Here is a 14,447-nt window from a genome sequence, read left to right as displayed (position 1 = left end):
TTTTTTTCTCTTTCTTTCTTTAACCCCAAAAAAAAACCCCCCCCCCCCCCCCTCTCTTTCATGTCACGCCCTCCCTCGTCGTCCTCCCCCCGGACGACCACGAGTGGCAACCCTTCCACCATCTTGAATCGTACCCTCCATTTCTCTTCTCTTTTTTCTGTCTCTTGGTTCAAAACCCTTAAACGTTCCAAAACTTCTGATAAGCTTTACAAAAAATACATTAGATCATACAAACTCAAATAACAATTCTTATTCTCATTAATAAAAAATGTCTCAAGTATTGGCACCGTTCCAATTATTGGAACTAAATGTTATATCAGCACAGGATTTGGCTTCCGTAGGAAGAAACATGAGAACCTACGCGGTGGCTTGGGTTCATCCTGATAGAAAACTTTCCACACGTGTCGACACACAAGGCCACACCAATCCAACGTGGAATGACAAATTCGTTTTCCGCGTCGACGATGAGTTTCTATACAATGACACTTCCGCTTTCATGATTGAGATCTACGCTTTACATTGGTTTAAAGATATCCACGTCGGCACCGTCCGTGTCCTCGTCGGAAACCTCATTACTCCGCCCTCTAGACCTTTCCACAAAGACAATGCTCCTATTGGTATGCGATTTGTCGCTCTTCAAGTTCGTCGTCCTTCTGGTAGACCTCAGGGGATTCTCAACATCGGAGTAACGGTTCTTGATAGTTCCATGCGGAGTATGCCACTTTATACGCATAATGCCTCCGCCGTTGGTTACCGTCATTTAATGGGCGAGAAAGATGCGTATGATAGCCATAATCATCTCAGTCCTCATGTTTTCGCCGCCGGTGGTGGTAAACCTGAGCTCCGACGAACGAAAAGTGATTCGAGTTCTGTTATTGCTTCGGAGGCTGTTATGAGACACCAACGCGCTATGATTAATATGGAAAGAGCTTGTTCTGCGATTTCTGGTTCTGAAGTTAGCGATAACAGGGTGAATAAAAATAGGAAGAAAAAGAAGAAGAAAACGTCGTCGTCGTCCTCTCAGACTAGTTCTATAATCAGCGGTGATTCTGGTAGATTTACGAGTTCTGTTCTCAGCGATGCGGTGGTTCCGTGGAAGGTTAAAAATGGAAAAGCAAGTTCTTCTCCTTCTGATATAAACGTGCAGCCGCCACCACCACCGTTTAACTACGAGGAACAACACGGCAATAATAATAATGAAAACGAGATTCATCATGATCGTGATAGTGATCATGAACATGAACATGATAATAAGAATGATATTGATGATAATCAGAAGGAAGTTTCGTCTGATAATACTGTTTCTGACGATACTACAACGGATACTGATGTGAGTGAGAAACAGAACATTGCTTATCAAGTTAATGCTACGCCAAAACGTCATTTTCCACCCTCTCCGGCACCTCGGCCGGCAGAGTATAAGAACTCTCCAAAGCCAAAGTTTATGAAATCTCCGACAATGCCGGAATATAGGAACTCTCCCAAGCCACATTATAAGAATTCTCCCTTGCCGGAGTATAAGAGCTCTCCTAAGCCGCAATTTAAGAATTCTCCAATGCCGGAGTATAAGAACTCTCCTAAGCCGCAATTTAAGAATTCTCCAATGCCGGAGTATAAGAATTCTCCGATGCCAGAGTATAAGAATACTCCAAAGCCGCAGTATATGAGATCTCCGACTATGCCGGAATATAAGAACACTCCTAAGCCGCAATATAGAAACTCGCCAATGCCAGAGTTTAAGAACTCTCCTGTGCCGCAGTTTAGAAATTCGCCTATGCCGGAGTTTAAGAACTCGCCTATGGCACCAGTTAGGAATTCTCCAATGCCGCAGTTCAAGAATTCTCCGATGCCGCAATTTCGAAACTCACCAGCGGTTTCGAAGTTCAACCCTGCAATGGGATTCAGTGGTTCTCAAAGGGGCACACCGATGCATCCATTTGGGAAGATTAACGGTGCTTTTGAATATGCGACGCCGATGAGGTCCAACTTGGCGAACATGAGGCCGGTTATGATGACAGAGTCAGAGCTGGGACCATCTCCGTCAGAGGTTGCGGCGGCAATGGCAAGGAAGCCAATGGTCGACGAGGGGGATAATTCAACAATGACAAGGTGGAGCTTAGATGAAAGCGTGGAAGGGTTGGGGTCGAAATTGGATAGGTGGCGGACGGAGTTGCCACCGGTGATTGACCGCGGTGAGCTGTCGAGCCTCCCAACGAATAGCACCAAGACCAGCCGCCACTCGCGGAGGCACACAGACGGAGGAGGAGGGAATGGGTTGTTTTCTTGCTTTAGTAATATCTGCGGTGTTGAGTGCTCCATAGTGTGTGGTAGTGACTCTAAGGCCAAAGTTAAGAAGAATAGTCGCACCCGCACTTCTTCTACTGCCGACGACAATACCAGCATTCTGTGACAACAACACCGGCTGAGGTAGCTTTGCATGCATAGTGGACCATGAGAAAGGACTAAGATGTAATTTTTTTAATTCTTTTTGTTAACTCTTTTCTCCAACTAATGCACACTTTCCCTTTATACTATTATCTGAAAAAAGTGACTGGGAATACACATAACGCTATACACATCATACATACATCATATAATTATATATCTATCTTTATATATTTATTTATCTGTCTCAGTTTTCTTATAGTTGTAGAATGAGAATCTCAGTCTGTGTTGGATGTTTTCGCTTAACTCTGTTGTGCTGAATAAACCATGTTTTAACTTTAAGACAGTGCTTGTATAAGCTTTTTTTTGGGTCCAAGTGTTTCATATTAGCTGAATTGTTAGATTTCAATCCAGTTATTAGATGTTTGTCCAATTCAACCGCACACACCTTAATTTCATTCACTCTTGCTCCAGAAACAATATACCATAATGCTTGGGATTGATACAGAGATTTGGCTTGATACAGGAAGTTCGTCCCAGAGGAACCACCATAAGACTGCTTCTACGTGACATTATTTTGTGGACTTCAACAGAAACCCTAGCATATATATCTTCACATGAATGTATACAGATGTTGTAACTTAACAATTATTTGGATTGCTACCAAGTTGTAACACTAATATGCTCTATGCTTACGAAATCTAATTGTGTAAAAAACAATTGACTTAAAGTACACATTATTTTAACATATAAATTTGGATTCTTATTATTAAAAGAAATTAGAAACTTATTTTTACACATACTATCTTACTACAAGAACTTCCTCGGATCAGTTACAAAACCCGTTAATGCAGATGCTGCTGCAGTATATGGGGAAGCAAGATATACATGGCCTTCAATGTGACCCATCCTACCAGGGAAATTTCGATTTGTTGTTGAGACACAGACCTGCTTTAAGAAATCTTTAGTCAGTTACATTAAAAAGAAAACTAAAATACAAACTTGTGACATAAAAAAGATGAATGTTAGTGTGTTGCATTTATCTACATATATAATCAGGAAGTAGTTTTTATATGGCTGTCCCTTCCCTTTTTGATTATGAGAACTTGAGACAAGAAGTTGATATAATATATCATATTGTTGAGAGCGAAAAGGAAAGAAAAAAAAAAAGTAACCCAGTTAATATAACCAGGCTGCTATCCCATAGGCATTACCACCATCCACCAATAAGTAATGATACTTCAGATTTCAGAAGGGGTTTACTTGAACAATTAGCTAATAAAATGATTTTTACGTTCAATATTGATGAAGACTCAAGCTTGGTTTGCAATTACGGTCCGCAACCGCAATATCAGCAACGATATAATGGATTTAGAAGTCTTTTGCAACAACAATGAAACTGTAATTGAGTCTGCATTCTACATCAATATAAAGTTACTGCAATCACAATTTAAAACTATACTCGAGTCTGAAATCTGAAGGAGCATTTCACTATTCCAAGTATTTGGCAAGGAGCCATTCCCAAAATGATTTAGTCAAAAGTTTTATTATTTTTCCACTACATTCTCAGAAAATATAAAAACGTGATTAAAACAGAAGCCCTAACAAAGGAACTGTATAGCTAGAAAATAAGGTTTTCCTTTGACATTCTATTACTGAGAAATTCTGGGTTTACCTTGGGTTCATTTAAGCGTCCGTAAGTGTCTTTTGGGCCTCCCATACACGCAGCACAGCTAGGACTTGCAGGTGGATCACAACCAGCTTCTTCAAATATCTGTGAACATGTTTTGCCACCCGAGCCAGGTACCTCAAGCGTGTATAAGTCCATCCAAACCTGAAAAAGTTGTAACGAGTGGCATGTTCAATCCACAATTCTGGTGATAAACATTTCTTAAACTGGTAAAGTAGTCCATTTTCTCAAATATAAGTAGTACACCTCCACACACCTTTTGGGTAGCAGGAACAAGAAAAGTAGGAACCTTGACAGTTTTTCCCTGCAGTGGAAACCAAATTCATTTTGTTAAAAGATGGTAAAGAAGTTTTAAAATACCAGCAAAATTTGTTTAGCATATTTTAACACACTGTTGTATAACTGCAAGTGTGAAACAATTTCTATTGTAAAATATATGCAGTTTCCATGTGAAAAAGAAAATGAAAGAGAAAGAAAATTATAGCAGACATACACCAGCTAAGAAAACTTTTGCCGCAGCCATAAAATCTTCAGTCTTTCCACCAGTGCATGATCCAATGTATACTCTGTCAATTTTAACATTGTTGCATTCTCTTGCCAAAGCACGGTTATCAGGGGAATGTGGCTGTTTAGTTTCAATATATTATATTACATCAGGTATCAAACGAAAAATAATTTTTTAGTACAAAATTCATAACATTTTTATGAGGAAGCTATAGTAAAGTTACCTTTGCCACCAACGGCTCCAACTCTGATACATCAAACCTGTACTCCGCTTGAAATCTAGCACATCAACAAGAAAGAAAATGAAAAACAATTGAAAAGTCACATAAGAGAAAACAAGAAATGTTTTCACAAAGTAAATGGTCCCTAATATTTGCAGGAAATTAACTCATCTTTTTAAGGCCACTATAAAACGTTTATTACTCGGTCAATCAGAATCAGAAATGTTGATATATTAAAAGTTACATTCCAAAAAAACAGATATTCGTAAGTTACATCCTAAGACCAAACTCGATTCGAAATATCATCTCTAGTCCATCTAATATAGTAATTGTTCACAAGTAGAGTATTGGAAGAAACACTTGACTAATGGCCAAGATTAGAGCCGTCAACTCCTAACTACAAGGCCCCCTTACTTTTTTTGTTTTATTATTAAGCTCCTTATCAAAATAATCTTTTAAGGGCCCCTTAATTACGGCCCATTATTTCATGGGACCTAAAGGGAGGGGGCTGTAGGGGTCCATAGGCCTCCAATATTTTGTTAATTTTAAGATTTTTTTTCTTGAAAAAAAATTTATTAAAAAAAAATGAAAATTTTGTATCGAAAAAAAATCGAACATTTTTTATCGAAAAAAATTGGAAATTTTTTATCGAAAAAAATCGGACATTTTTTATCGAAAAAAAATCGGAAATTTTTTATCGAAAAAAAATCAGAAAATTTTTATCGAAAAAAGTCAGAAATTTTTTATCGAAAAAAATCGAACATTTTTTATCGGAAAATTTTATAGAAAAAAATAAAAAAAAATTATCGGTGAAAAAATTGAAAAACTTTATTTCTAAAAAAGAAAATCGATTCTTTTTTAAAAAAAGTGGGCCTATGGGCCTCCTAAGCCCACAAATTTTTAGGGGGCTTTTAATTTAGGGGGTCTTGTTTTTGGGGCCTTTTAAATTATTAATTTTTTTGGCCCCTTCAAAATGTGGGCTGGGGCCAATAATTAAGTGCTTGTCAAATTTACATCTCTAGCCAAGATCACCGAAAGAATAGACCATCACATCTTTTATATATCCTCTCAAACCTAACTCGCGTAGGACAAACTGTTCACATTTGCATTCCAATAACACTATATTCAAGCAACAGGTTGAGCTAATAACAACCAGAAGAGAATTTACACCTTCAGAAAGATGGATCAAACAAACAATAATAATTGCATTTGTATGAGAATTTAGGATGAAACAAAACTTGCCTAGCTTTCTCATCACTGAAAATTGGTTCATAGGGTGTAGATGTCTTATCCTGTGCAAATCAACCAACAAACATATAATCCATGGCAACAAGAGATAGGGAAAATAATTAAGATGAAAAATCACTATAAATAAAATATTGACTATGATTGGCAAAAAATGTTAGTTTGCATGTATAAACATGTGCAGGATCTTATCTAAAGTATTACAGAACTAGCGCATCTCACCTCACTCTTTTATTATATTAAAAGTTTTGCCTCTTGCATATATGTATATGTGTGAGTAAATAAAGGGCACTGATTATGCCTTGAACAAAAAGGCTATGCAATAGGTAACTGTTACAAACCATACTGCATAGCCTTTTCGTTCAAGACTTAATTGAGAAAATAAAGGGCAGTGGTTAATTCCAACAACCTCAAGGTACTTGTATGTGGTCCTGTCAGCAGCAACAATACCATTTTTTCCTCCAGCTTCTACAACCATGTTGCACAGTGTCATTCTTTCTTCCATCTACAATGAAACACTTCAGAAATCCTATACTTGGGCAAATAACATTAGTGTAGACAGTTAAAAAGAGAAACCTATGTACATACAGTTAAACTTTCAATGGTGGTCCCAACAAACTCCATCGTTTTGTATGTTGCACCAGACATAGATATTTCTCCAATGATCTGAATGTTGGTGGTTAATGTTTTCACATGGTAACACCACCGAGGGAAAATCATAGTTAAAGTAGTGTATAATATACTTGTTTCACATAATTTTGATTAACCACATTTGATTCAAATGGAAAAACATGAGAGAAGAACCCGTCACCTACATTCAAAATAAGGTCCTTTGCAAGCAAATAGTTTGGCATTTCACCATCAAGTACAAATCTCAATGTTGCAGGCACCTGCAGTTTAAATGTATTCAGGATATTATCAGTGCTGAAGGTTTTTACCTTTATCAACAAGCTCTAAACATCCAAGTAATCAAAATTGTGTTGTCCTTTATGCAATTGGTTGGACTTGTAAATTTTAAGAAACAAAATATTATTATTAAAGAATCTTTCCAATCTTTGTAATTCGACGTTAATTGAAATATTATCAGTGATATTATAGAAAATCAGCATATGGTCGTGGCAAAATAAAATATCGCTTTGTAAACTAAGGTTTACTCAAGTGAGCTAACAAGTCAATTCACTCATGGAAGCAATGCAGACAGTGATGGAATGATCAATGCCAGAATACACCAATAAAATAGCCAATTCATTCTTATAAAAACAAAATCTTCAGGCATTTGCTATTGCTGGAATGAAAAATGAAAACAACTTTTTTAAGACAATGTTCTCAAATAGTCCAATGTTTTTCTCAAATTATTAAATGATGAATATGTGTTGACTTGACTTGACTTGCCTTGAGTAAGATCTTCCCTGTCCCCAATATAAAAGCTGCGTCAGTGTTGCCAACTCCAGTAGCAAATTGACCAAATGCTCCAGCTGATGTCGTGTGCGAATCTGTACCAAGCAAAACCTGCTATCATATTTCAAGTGATTAGAAAGGTGGATTCTTACATGGACCATACCCAATACTTCATATGATGCATGATTAATTAACTAGAAATATTTTGTTGTTAATTTATAGTTAATCAATCCATAGCTAATTTGTAATTAATTTTTGAAACAAGAAAAAAATTCAGCGATTTAAACAACTTTTGAAACATGTACACTACAATTCGATCATGTCAATAGTTTTATTAAATGGTAACAGAATTCACCTCTCCAGGTCTGCAATGACCCTCTTGTGCAAGAGCAACGTGACAAACACCTTTATAATCAGGATTAGCCTGCACGGTATAAATTATTTTTCAGTCTATAAGATCTCTTAAGCAATTAAATCTTATTTATTGACACTCAAATATATTAAAATTACATCAATGACATGAAAATAACTACTTATGTTTTATCTTCTAATAAAAGACTAATTAAATAAATGATCATGTTGTAAAAAGTAAAATTATCCATCATAATCAGTACTAACTAATTAGAAATGAGAACAGTTACGAACGATTGAAAAAGCTATGAAAATTAAAAAGTAGTAGTTGAAAAAAGAATAGGTCATAATTAACCTTTCAACTAACAAATGCGATGTAGTAACTCCATGGTAGTAACACTCGAAATCCAAGAACTATCGCAAGCAGGAATCGCTGGACAAACAATCGCAGCGGAAGGCGAGAGAGGAAGTGAGACTGATGTTTGAAAGAACAGTCTAAAATAAAGGGACTTCTTTGCAATTTAAAAACATTTATAATATTTTTTTAAAGCGATGGTTAACAGCCTATTTGTTACACTTTTAAAAAAAATAATAATAATGATTTTGCTTAAAGAGTTTAATTTTCGTTGACATGGTAGGAGATCTTATAAGTAATTATGAAGAAAAAAAAGTAATATTATTGACATTTTATAGTTGTGATTAATTGATATTATAAGAATATTTGTATTAACAATTTATATAAATTAAATTATTCTTTAAAATAAATTCACTTTTAAGAATTTTTATTACGACTTTAGAAAATAATCAGAGTTTCAAAATAATCTAAAAACTCTTTAGAATGAAAAGATGTTTTAAATATTTTTTTTATAAAAATCATATTTTATAACTGAGTTTTTTTTAAAAAAAGGGATTGTCGTCTCAAAAGACAAATACAAAATAATTTATGTTTCTTTTTTAAAATCTCTAATAAATAATCTATAAATTATTGAGTGGCAAAATATTTTTTTTTTAATATAATCTATAATAAACATACCTAAATTATATACTTTAATGCATTTATTTATTTTTTGTTTAAATATGTAATTAGCCTTTATAAAATGTATGAAATTTAAAAGATGGTTTTCGGTCACCGAAGATATTATTAGGTTGAGACTTGAACTACATCACTCTTTCTACCTAAAATTGTGTCAAACAATCAACCACAATATCTTCAAGATAAAACAATTCAAATTCACTGTATCGATTTTACTACTTCACTATAGAAAATTATTTTAAAATTATATCATTTAAATATGACGGTTAATGTTACTAAAAAAAAATATGAAAAAACAATTTTTGACAAAGAGACAAAGAAAATTTGTGCCATAGTAGAAAAGGAAGAGAGAAAACTTAGATTTTTTTATAATGGAAACTAGAATCTAGTAAACAAAGACCCAAAAAATATCAACATAAAGGCTCAATCAACAATCACCTATTTAAATAAGTTGGTGAATTGAGCTTTGAATACGAGATAAATAAATGGTTGAACGGGCCTGTTGGATCAAGTTTTGAAAGCATTCAAAATAACAAACAAGAAAAGAAAAGAAAAACAAAATAGACATAAATGGTTGTGAAGAGTAAAGACTTAACAAAAGCCATACGTACCCTAAAGTTGCTACGATCTTGAATGTCATAGAAGTACTTAATATCTTGCTCCACACAAAAGTCTCTTGCAGTATCCACATTACGGTGTGCACGTTCATCATTTGTGAATATGTAATGATCCGGAATAACTACAATCTTTTCACGGTCCCAAACCTTCATTCTCAAAACACCCACAAACTTTAACAACTTCATACACAAATATTGGAGATGATGTTTACTAGTTGAAGATTAGAGTATAACATACCTTTGCAGTGTTACCAAACTCTCTCTTGAAGGTTCCACACACACCAGGACAAGTAATATCATTGATCATCAAAACATCTACATTAATCCATGCATTTTCCCCTGCCTTAACCTCACTCTTCTCACAAGCTCTGGCCAGTATCTTCTCTGTTGCAGTCATTGGAGTTTTACTCTACAGTAAAAACAGCAACAAGACAAAACCCATCATTAGCACTAAAATTTGAGCCTTAACCTCAAAAAAAGAGAAGAAAGTGAAGTGTTGAACCCAACTGAGCCAACTGCAGAAAGGTTGGGTTTGTTCTTTTGAGGTGACACCAAAGAAACAATCTTCTTTGATATTGTTTTATTGCATTTCTTATCGGTAAAAAAGGAAGATGGAAATGATGAAGGAAAAGCACAGAATCCCAATTGATCTTTCTGAATCAAAAAGATCAAAGTTGCAAATTTTTGTTAGTTTCAAATAAATTATAAAAAAAAAACAAATAAAAAACCATATTTTTATTCAATGAATTAATTGCTACATTACATAGCCTATAAAGAAAGTTTTTTTTTTTTTTTTTTTTTTTTTTTTTTAAGCTTAATGAAAAACCTTTGTAAGGGAGGAAGAATTTTTTTTTTTTTTTTTTTTTTTTTCTATTTTAAGCTTAATGGAAAGACCTTGTAAGTGATGATAGAGGAACAGCTGAAAGCCATGATTGAAGCACGCTAGGTAGGTATTGCAATTTGTAAATTGAATGATCAAATTATATAGGGAGATTAATAACTAATAAGTAGTGTCTTTTTTATTTACCCTTTTTTGGTTAAAGAAGAGGATGTCAAGAACAAAATGGATACTAAAACGGTTGTGATGAGATGGCTACCATGTTCAATGAATAAGTTGGTAAAAAAAACTTAATTATAATTTTTTTTTCTTCTTTTATTTTTATCAATTTATAAAATTCATCTTCCAATTTTAAAATCTAACAGTTTAAGTCTCTCCTTCATAATGTTTAATTAAAAAATAGTAATGTATATATTTTAAATAACGTGACATATAATATAATAATTTTAAATGATTAATATTCATAAAATTTCAATCAAACTTTCTAAAAACTTTAGTTTTAATTTATGAAATTATTCGTTTTTATAATTTACTTAATAGTATATATATAATTAATATATTTAGATGGTTATACATTTTGAAATTGTACATTACGTTATTTTAAATATGTCAAATAATTATTTTATACTTAAAAAATCTGACAAAAAGAACACAACTATCAAATTTTATAATAAAGAAATTAATTTTGAGAATTAGTGAAAAATTATAATTAAAAACACAAATATAATTAACAATGTACTCATTGTAACAACAACAATAATAAATGAACACAAAATTTAAATACACTTAGTTTTAATGTGTTCGGTTTCGATAAGAGAAAAATAACTAATATTAAATTAGAAACCGTATAAAATAAGCTCGAAATACCGTATCCGATTTCAACTTTTGTATAGAAAAATATTGTTGTTAAAAGTCCATGGGGAGGATATTTCTTGTTACTTTCCACTGAATGAAGCAGCCTATGGTCACAATCTAGACGTTTTTCAACAATAATGCCAAGATTACTAAAATGTCTCACATCTCAGATAATGTGCATTGTGGAGACTACTTTTTTGACTCTCCAACGTTGCAACCACTAAATTTCGTACGTATGGAAATGGATGCATGCGTCCGAACAATTTGTGCAGTCTAGATAAGCATTTTGCAACGACTATACGCAATTGTTCATCCAACCTTTCCATATTTATTTATAATGTGTAAAAATTATTATCGGAAGCTTTTAGTAATATGGAATGCAGTAGAATCCTGTGCTACTTTCTTAGAGGGGGAAAGAGCAACTTCCAATATTATTTTAGTAGACTGATGGAAAAGTATGGCCCAAGCATTACTTCTTTGGGCGTGCATCACATTTTAGGCCCAATTAATATGGTATGCATCATTTGGTTACATTTCAACTAACCACTAAACTGGAGCAAAGTCTGTGCTTGTCTGTCATGCCTGCATTGCACGCAACATGGATGTCAAAAAGACAAGTTTAATGGACTAATACTTAAAACAGTATCCTCGCACTTTTTCAGCAAACAAATTGTATCTGGTATTTATTTGCCCCCTTCCATTGTTAGATAAAATATAAAACAAAAGAAATTGTATTTTTGTCCTTCAAGTAAAATCTTCACCTTTATAAATTCCTCCAAGTTCTACATTTACTTGCCAATAAAAAAATTATGTCAAGGATATATGTTTCTGTTCTCTTAGAAAATATTTTATTAACAGCCTTCCAACACTAAATACTTCTAAAATCCTGACAACAATGCAGATCTCAGATCATTATTTTGGCTGGACCAGATGAAGTTGCATCTTTCCTCACAGTATCTCCTGGAAAAACAACAACAGAAGTAATTGAAGGTAAGAAATCATTATGTGCCATACAAAATCCATTGTGCATAGAAAATGCGAATTTGCCAATCACCTAATTGGTATAATAAATCTCTAACTTGGATAACCAACATCAAGCCTTTACTACTGCTTTACATGATAATTATGTTATAATATTTAGGCACAAAAACAGACATGTAAAATAAATTTGCATCGGTAGTAAAACTAAATGCGTCTAATGCTGTCTCTTATTATGCAATGAGTGAACTTTGTGATAAACCATTATCGTTTAGCTTATCTAATACTAATTTGGAAAGGAATTTTGCTCAGTATCTTGTCAATCTCTTTCAAAAAAATAACATTTACTAATGTTTTAACTCCAATCCTGCTTTCTTTCACTATTTTTCCCCTATCGATGTTTTTATCTCAACCCAAAACTTCCAATGAATCAGTACAGTGGTTGTGTAGTCTGCAGCTTATATATAATATGGCAAAACCAAAAAAAGAATTTCATCGGTGATTCCTGACCTGATTTTGGGCGAAGCCATTGTTTTCAGGTTTTTTTCTGGCAAAATCTTAGTTATATTTTGAGAGATAAAAAATTAAAGCTAGAAATTTAAAACAAATAAAACTACAGGTATTCTCCGTATATTTTCAGCAAGTAAAAAAATATCCTCTGGTCTTTCAACAGTAGGATCTCATCAGCAGCTACAAGTGTTCTACAAGTAACAAGGCGAATATCCTCATACTCATCAAACACAAAGGATTGAACTATAAGCATAAAACTGCCCTACAAGTAACAAGGCGAATAAATCCCACCCAACTATATGTAAAAGGAAAATGATTGTGGAAATTTATCACACAAGTCAGCACTGGTAATAGCTTGCACAACACAACACAACACACAACTCGTCTCTTTCATTTAAATCCCAACAATCATTTTCGACATTACTAAAATCATATTAACAAGCACATAGCCTCATTCAATTGGTGGATACTATAGCAACAAAGAGATAAAAATGAATTACCATGTGTAGACTGTTGAGGAGGTGGGGCTTCGCCGTAGATGGCTTGAAGTTTGTCCAGGGAAATCAAAGCAGAATCAGTTGAGGATTCAGCATAAAGCTGCTGTTTCCAATCCCAGAGGGTTTTCCTAATGGACTTATTGGATTTGATTAGAGATTCCTTCTCAGCTTCTAAAGCTGCAAGGGTGTTTTGCTGATTCATAGATCTCACTCCAAGTATTGCAAAAGAAGCAAGAAGACCAAAATTGATCACCGTATCGTTGTTTGAAGCTCTCTTAGCTATGTCAACTATTTTGTGAACAAACTCCATTTTCTATCCTGAAATCAAAAGGGGTAATCCATTTCAATTTTCAACCTAATGATAGAAAAAAATCGAAAGGGTCATGAAAATGATGAAAGTTCACGGTTAGTTACTTCAATGTTGATAGGATTTAGTGATTTAGAGTAATTTAAGCAACAATCGTGTCTATGAGAGAGAGAGCATAATCCATTACGAACTATAAAATTCAACTTCTATGATTTTGTAATCGAATCAACCTTAGGCCCTAACCCTAAATTTTCATGCTGACGCATAAACGGTAAACAGTTTTACCAGATGAAATTTGAAGACGATTCTTAAAACTTACAGCGAAGAGAGAGATTATAAAAGATTTGAAGAAAATGCATTGTTTGCAGTGAAAAGAACAGTAACTTACCAGAAATGGCGGCAGCCGCTGGAACGAGTACGTTACACAGACAGAGAGAGAGAGAGAGAGAGATTTTTTTTTTGTGATAGAGACGAAAGATTTTTTCGTCCAATAAATTTGATCTAATATTGTTTAGCGCAAACTAAAAGTAAAAGGTAATTAAACAAAAAAGAAAACAATTTGAATTCTTAGGTAGAATATTTGATCTCCAAGCTGTAACATGGTTTTATGCTCCTCTCCATCCTTATTTATAAATAATTATCGTTCAATAAAAATTGATTTATTTAAAATATATTTAAATATATATATATATCGATTTTTTTAACTCAATTTTATTTATAAATAAGAATAAAAGAGTATATCTATATCTTTTCTGCCGACAAATTAAGATAGAAAAGCAATTTGAATAACCACTCATCTTTCTTCTTTTATATAAACTCAGTTATCTTCACTCTATCTTTTAAGTGAAATAACAATTTTTTAAAACATTAATCAAAAATAAAAACATATATAGTTGATTTTGTAGTTAATGTAGGATAGTTAGAGAATTGAAAGATAAAAAAGTTTCAAAGTTCCATCTTCATTCTCATTCATTATAAAAATACTAATATTGATTAATTAGAAAAAAATATTTTCATA

General features: G+C 33.4%; 3 protein-coding genes across 7 annotated transcripts; 1 reads left to right on the top strand and 2 right to left on the bottom strand.

The window, feature by feature from the left end:
- The first annotated feature begins 50 nt into the window (after positions 1-50).
- Positions 51-3,115, top strand: LOC101494047 (uncharacterized). 3 transcript variants are annotated; one of them, XR_003472217.2, is made up of 2 exons: positions 51-2,469; positions 2,912-3,115. XR_003472217.2 is itself a non-coding variant. In XM_027333167.2 (2 exons), the coding sequence occupies exon 1, from the start codon at positions 269-271 to the stop codon at positions 2,408-2,410; it is 2,142 nt and encodes a 713-aa protein (XP_027188968.1). In that variant the 5' UTR covers positions 51-268; the 3' UTR covers positions 2,411-2,427; positions 2,912-3,115. The 3 variants fall into 3 exon arrangements, 1 of the variants encoding a protein (XP_027188968.1); XR_003472218.2 differs by having other exon boundaries at positions 2,860-3,115; XM_027333167.2 differs by having other exon boundaries at positions 51-2,427.
- Positions 2,958-10,496, bottom strand: LOC101494361 (3-isopropylmalate dehydratase large subunit, chloroplastic-like). Of its 3 annotated transcripts, none has more exons than XM_027333168.2 (15): positions 10,339-10,496; positions 9,952-10,098; positions 9,683-9,853; positions 9,439-9,591; positions 7,799-7,867; positions 7,438-7,554; positions 6,861-6,935; positions 6,634-6,711; positions 6,455-6,550; positions 6,043-6,092; positions 4,804-4,858; positions 4,569-4,700; positions 4,332-4,379; positions 4,061-4,219; positions 2,958-3,336 (listed from the first exon to the last, which is right to left on the bottom strand). In XM_027333168.2, exons 1-15 carry the CDS (start codon positions 10,372-10,374, stop codon positions 3,196-3,198), a joined length of 1,527 nt encoding a protein of 508 aa, XP_027188969.1. In that variant the 5' UTR covers positions 10,375-10,496; the 3' UTR covers positions 2,958-3,195. The 3 variants fall into 3 exon arrangements, with proteins under 3 accessions (XP_027188969.1, XP_004495258.1, XP_027188970.1); XM_004495201.4 differs by having other exon boundaries at positions 2,958-3,333; XM_027333169.2 differs by lacking the exon at positions 9,952-10,098 and having other exon boundaries at positions 10,339-10,476.
- A 1,384-nt stretch (positions 10,497-11,880) lies between these two features.
- On the bottom strand, positions 11,881-14,020 carry LOC101493726 (uncharacterized). The gene is made up of 3 exons (XM_004495199.4): positions 13,818-14,020; positions 13,126-13,440; positions 11,881-12,097 (listed from the first exon to the last, which is right to left on the bottom strand). Exons 2-3 carry the CDS (start codon positions 13,430-13,432, stop codon positions 12,042-12,044), a joined length of 363 nt encoding a protein of 120 aa, XP_004495256.1. The 5' UTR covers positions 13,433-13,440; positions 13,818-14,020; the 3' UTR covers positions 11,881-12,041.
- Positions 14,021-14,447: the final 427 nt, after the last annotated feature.

The sequence above is a fragment of the Cicer arietinum genome, chromosome 4 (genome assembly GCF_000331145.2).
Source record: "Cicer arietinum cultivar CDC Frontier isolate Library 1 chromosome 4, Cicar.CDCFrontier_v2.0, whole genome shotgun sequence".
Taxonomy (NCBI): Eukaryota; Viridiplantae; Streptophyta; class Magnoliopsida; order Fabales; family Fabaceae; genus Cicer; species Cicer arietinum.
The sequence above is the reverse complement of the archived record's forward strand: the minus strand, read 5'-3'. Positions and strand labels throughout refer to the sequence as shown.